Source organism: Lactuca sativa, chromosome 1 (assembly GCF_002870075.4).
Source record: "Lactuca sativa cultivar Salinas chromosome 1, Lsat_Salinas_v11, whole genome shotgun sequence".
Taxonomy (NCBI): Eukaryota; Viridiplantae; Streptophyta; class Magnoliopsida; order Asterales; family Asteraceae; genus Lactuca; species Lactuca sativa.
The window spans coordinates 153,453,384-153,459,041 of record NC_056623.2 but is presented as its reverse complement, the minus strand read 5'-3'; the positions used below and the strand labels follow the sequence as shown (position 1 = coordinate 153,459,041).

At 39.8% G+C, this 5,658-nt stretch overlaps 1 protein-coding gene across 1 annotated transcript; it reads right to left on the bottom strand.

Annotated features, from left to right (window-relative positions):
• Positions 1-3,895: 3,895 nt before the first annotated feature.
• On the bottom strand, positions 3,896-4,831 carry LOC128128054 (uncharacterized). The gene has a single exon (XM_052766860.1). It carries the CDS (start codon positions 4,829-4,831, stop codon positions 3,896-3,898), a length of 936 nt encoding a protein of 311 aa, XP_052622820.1.
• Positions 4,832-5,658: the final 827 nt, after the last annotated feature.

The window sequence follows — 5,658 nt, the reverse complement described above, 5'->3', positions numbered from 1 at the left end:
AATCTCCGGTTGTTGCAGCAATCCCGAGGGCTTTTGATGCTCTGCCTTGACTTTAGAGCAAGTCAAGCATTTGCCCACATAAGTGGCAATCTCAGCCTTCATATTAGGCCACCAATATAACTTCTTTAGATCTAAATACATCTTGTCGGAGCCAGGATGTACGGAATATCTTGATCTGTGAGCTTCGTCCATGACTAGGCTCCTATTGTTACCAAACTTGGGTACCCAGATTCTGTTCATGAAATGACGAGTTCTATCGTCCTTAAGCTCAAAATGTTTATCCATTCCCCGTAAAGCTTCTTCTCCAATATTCTCCTCTTTCAGAGCATCTAGTTGAGCTTCACGAATACGGGTATTAAGGTTTGAATGGATGGTCATAGTTAGCGCTTTTACTCATCGTGGTTTCTTATGCTTTTTACGACTTAAAGCATCAGCTACAACATTTGCTTTTCCAGGATGATACCGAATCTCACATTCGTAATCATTCAATAACTCAATCCATCTTCTTTGCCTCATATTTAGTTCTTTTTGATCAAATATGTGTTGGAGACTCTTATGGTCGGTAAAAATGATACATTTTGTTCCATATAAGTAATGTCTCCAAATCTTCAAGGCAAAGACTACTGCTCCCAATTCCAGGTCGTGGGTTGTGTAGTTGTTTTCATGGATTTTGAGTTGTCGTGAAGCATATGCAATAACCTTCTCTCTCTGCATTAAAACGCACCCCAATCCTTGAATTGACGCATCACAGTATACGACAAAATCTTCGGTTCCTTCAGGTAAGGATAGGATTGGTGCGCTACACAACATCTGTTTCAACTTTTGGAATGCAACTTCTTGCTTATCTCCCCAGTCGAACTTCTTGCTATCTTGGAAAAATTCTCTATGAATCTTCTATAGTAGCCAGCAAGGCCTAAGAATTGTCGCACTTCGATTGGCGTTCTTGGTGCATCCCAATTCTTAACTGCTTCGATTTTTGTGGGATCCACATGTATTCCTCTGTTGCTCACCACATGTCCTAGGAAATGTACCTCTCTAATCCAAAATTCGCATTTAGAGAATTTTGCGTACAACTTTTCCTTTCTTAACAGTTCCAAGATCAATTTCAGATGTTGGCCGTGTTCCTCTTTGGTTTGTGAATAGATTAGAATGTCGTCGATGAACACTATAACGAACTTATCTAAGTATGGTTTGCATAAACGATTCATGAGATCCATGAATATAGCTGGAGCATTGGTCAACCCGAAGGGCATAACTAGAAACTCATAGTGACCGTATCGAGTTCTAAATGCAGTTTTCGGAACATCTGCTTCTAATACTTTTAGCTGATGATATCCAGCTCTTAGATCTATCTTCGAATAGAAGCTAGATCCCTGGAGTTGATCGAACAAGTCATCTATTCTAGGGAGTGGATAACGGTTCTTGACTGTCAGTTTGTTCAACTCCCTATAATCTATACACATCCTAAAAGAACCATCTTTCTTTTTGACGGATAAGACTGGTGCTCCCCAAGGTGAGAAGCTTGGTCTAATAAAACCCTTGTCAAGTAGTTCTTGCAGTTGACTTGAAAGCTCTTGCATTTCCAAAGGTGCCAATCTATAAGGAGATCTCGCTACTGGATTTGCTCCCGGAATTAAATCAATTCGGAACTCGACACTGCGACTTGGCGGCAATCCAGGCAGATCTTCAGGAAATACGTCGGGGTAGTTGCATACGTGAGGTATGTCTTTGATTTCTTTCGTCTTGCTCTTCGTGTCTACTACGTGCGCCAAGAAGCCATAATACTTCTTGTATAGATATTTTTGAGCCTTAGTGCAAGAAATAAGCTTCAAGTTTTGACCCGACTTGTCTCCGTAGATCATCATGGTCTCTTTGTTTGGTAGAGTTAGTCGTACAGCTTTTTCGAAACAAAGAATTTCAGCATGATGCAGAGACAACCAATCCATGCCGATATTGATATCGAAACTCCCAATATTCATTGGCATTAAGTTGACATAGAATGTGTGGTCGTTCAAAGTTAAGAGACAATTTCGTAAGATTTCGGTGGTGTTTTCTATCTGACCGTTTGCTACTTCTACTTCGTATGCTACGTCTAATTTACTAGACTCGTGATTTAATATTTCTTTAAACGATGGAGTTATAAAACTTCTATCGGCACCGGAGTCAAACAGAATTGTAGCATACAAGTTATTGATAAGGAACATACCAGTAACCACCGATGGATCTTGTATGGCATCTTTGTTCCCTATTACGAAAGCCCGACCACGAGCAGTCCCATCGCCCTTCTTCAACTTTGGGCAATTTCTCTTGATGTGCCCTTTTTCTCCACATTCAAAACAAGCTCCTCCTCCACTAGAACCCGATTTATTACCCCTTCCTGGTACTGCATCAACTATTGCCATTCCCCGACAAAAGTTTGCCGTATGACCTTTCTTATTGCATTTGGCACAATGGAAGCATTCTCCCTTGTGGTGTCGGTTGCATTGATTACATAAGGGCATATTCCCAATGTAACCCTTTTGTTGGATTGGAACTTGTTGAATTGGAACCAGGGATGGTACCATAGCATATACCTTTTCATTTTGAGGCTTTTTCTGTTGGTTCTGGTTCGATCCATTGAACTTGCGTTTATGGTGGTTGTTGCTAGCCTTTGGAGTTTCAACTTCCTTTATCATTACTCCATTTTCGATTTCGTTCTTGATCAATTGCATAGCTAGACGTTTAGCACTGAGATATGTGGCATGTTTTGATGAAAGTACCATTCCTTTTATTTTTGGAGCCAGGCCCCATATATAACGCTCCACTTTCTTGCCTTCTGGTTTCACCATGCCTGGACAGAGGAGTGAAAGATCATTAAACCTTGTTGTGTAAGCCTTGACTTCAGAACCTTTCATCTTTAAGTTCCAAAGCTCATGTTCTAGGCTCTGTACTTCTTCTCGGGGGCAATATTCCTCTATTAAAAGTTCTTTCATGCTCTCCCATGACATTGAGTTGGCCACTGAGATACCCGAGGTTTTTACATGGTCAGTCCACCATGTTAGGGCTCCATCCATCAAGGTGCATGCAGCAAACCGCACTTTGCTACCTTCAGAGCAGTAGCATATGTCAAAAACAGATTCAACTTTTTCAAACCAACGAGTTAAACCAACAACACCTTCGTTGCCATAAAAGTTTCTTGGCTTGCAACTCATGAAGTCCTTGTAGGAACAAGTTCTTCTAGGCTTTTCACGTTGTGAGTGTAGAGTGCTTCCAGCTCCGTTTCCCAGTCCATTCACTTCCACGACTTGTCTTCCATCATTCAAACTCCTCGCAGTTGCCATTGCAATAGTAATGCGTTCTGAAACTAGTTGTTCCAATTCTGCTGTAGTTTGAGGAAGTCCGGACTCGGGAGGTGGTGGAATTGGAGCGCTAGAAGTTGGCGTTTCCGTTACTGGACTCACAATCGGCCCTCTGGCCGGTCGACCTCTCCGGGTTCGTCTTAATGTTGGTTCGGTAGTTGGTGTTACTTCGGGGTTTGCTCTTGTGTTCCTTCTTGGAGGCATTTTGATTCCCTAATTCATTTAGTAGTGAAGGTTAAGCTTGTGATGTTTTTGTTAGTTTTCACATAATGTTATTATTCATAATTCACGATTTATATAATAGTTCAAAATATATATATATATATATATATATATATATATATATATATATATATTAAACGTAATAACATATGCTTCATTATATTAAACATTAACATCCGAGTACAATAGTCTTTACCATTCTCAAAATGTAAAGACTTAAGATTAGTGGTACAAAGACCAACTAATAAACAAATAAAGTTTACATGTGCTTACATATCCAACTACATATCCGAAAAGTTTGGTACCCAAAATCTGCAAGTTTCTCGGAAACTCGACTAATTAGTTTTTTTTTTTTTAAAACTAAAAAATTTGTCCACTGAGCGGGACATGTCGTCATATTTTTCTTCTAGTATTTTATGTTTTTCCTCTAGTGATTCGTGTTTTTCTTCTAGCAACGCATGCCTCTCCTCGACTCCGTGTGCCGCTGAAAATGCAATTTGACTTTGAGTTTCCACATTGGTCATTCTTGAATCGAAATAAGTCCAGCTATTATGGCGGTAGTCCATCTCTTGACAGAGATTGTCTTGCAAGATCTGAATCGAAATAAGTCCAGCTATTCGGGCCATTTCTTCCTTCGTTTTTATGGATTGACCCTGCATGTTGCTTAGTTCATCATTGACGTGCCACATTTGTCCGTGCAATCGGACGTTCTGCTCAAGTAGGAAGGACAATTTGTCAATGTCCATGTCAGAAGCAGGTGCAGCTCCAGATGTTTGTCCTTTTTCAAATGTTCCTGCCGTCCGCTTTCCGGTCGTCCTTTGGTTCTCATGGTTGCTTTCCGAAACAGGTGGTTCCATCGTCTTTTTGGTGCAAGGGGACCTCAAGCTATATTTTATAGTAACGGGTTTTGGGACCGAAATCCTAGCGGTTTTTCTTGAACGGCGGAGCGAAAATCCAAGGAAAGAGCGGCTGGGAGAAGGTGGAATTGGAGCGGGTGACTCTGGATCGGTTATTATTATTACCTCATCTTCATCCATATCTTCTTCGGGATCATCCTTAGGTTCCTCCTCCATCTCCTCTTCCGGATCCTCTTCCGGGTCCTCATTTGGATCTTCTTCAGGCTCGAACTCATCAGATTGCATCGGTGCATGTTCAGCTGGAGAAATGGGTTGGTACACAGATGCATAGTCGGGGAAATAGGGATCTCCTGGTAGAACATGAAACATGGGCTCTTCTGCTGGTGGTATGATTGATCTCCATAAATTATCCATCTAAACGAAGAACTAATTAGTATTTCCGATATGTTACACAAAATTTTTACATATAAGTAAAAGAAAGTCTTATCGACTTTTATTGACTTGTGATCATACTTTTACTTGTAAAACGCCAAGTTTTTAGCTTATCAAGTAGATCGCTTAGGTTGGATAATCCATGAGGCCCGACCAAAATAAAACTTAGGTGCACATCTAGGTTTAGTCATGGTATGACCTATGTTTTAAGAAACCTAATTGAGTATTTGATCTAAATTCTTGCGTTTAAGTTTATTAGATTCTTAACTTTTAAGTATTGTAGGATAAGGATATTTCTTACACTTACTAGAGTAAGCTCTAGACTATAGTTGTATTTTTCCTAAAAATAAAATACTAAGTTCTCTATAATCGTTAGCTCTGATACCAATCTGTCACACCCCGACCTGCGGCGGAAATCGCCGGGGTTGCGACGTTATACAATTGGATCACAGTCAACCACATATATCGAACATTTAATATATTTAAATCAATATATTACAAACCTTAAGGTGTTGGAATTGAAATTGCATATTCATAGTTTAAACACACAACAATAAATAAAAACAGTTCAAGATTATTCCCAAAAGAAATGAACTATAATTTCCTTAGAACCGATGTCCTACCTCCGGCTCCTTAGTTACCTGAGAATACACATTTTTAAAATACGTCAACAAAATTTGGTGGTGAGTTCCACAGGTTTTGACTCCGTGAGTTTCATTAAAAGAAATCCTTATAAAACGTGGAATGCTTAACAAAATAAGTTGTGCAAAACATGGTCAACAATGTTACCGATTTGCTTGGTGTGAGAA

What these genes read in the sequence shown, in the direction of transcription:
- LOC128128054 (XM_052766860.1), bottom strand. Translation starts at nt 4,831, where the DNA reads ATGGATAATTTATGGAGATCAATCATACCACCAGCAGAAGAGCCCATG.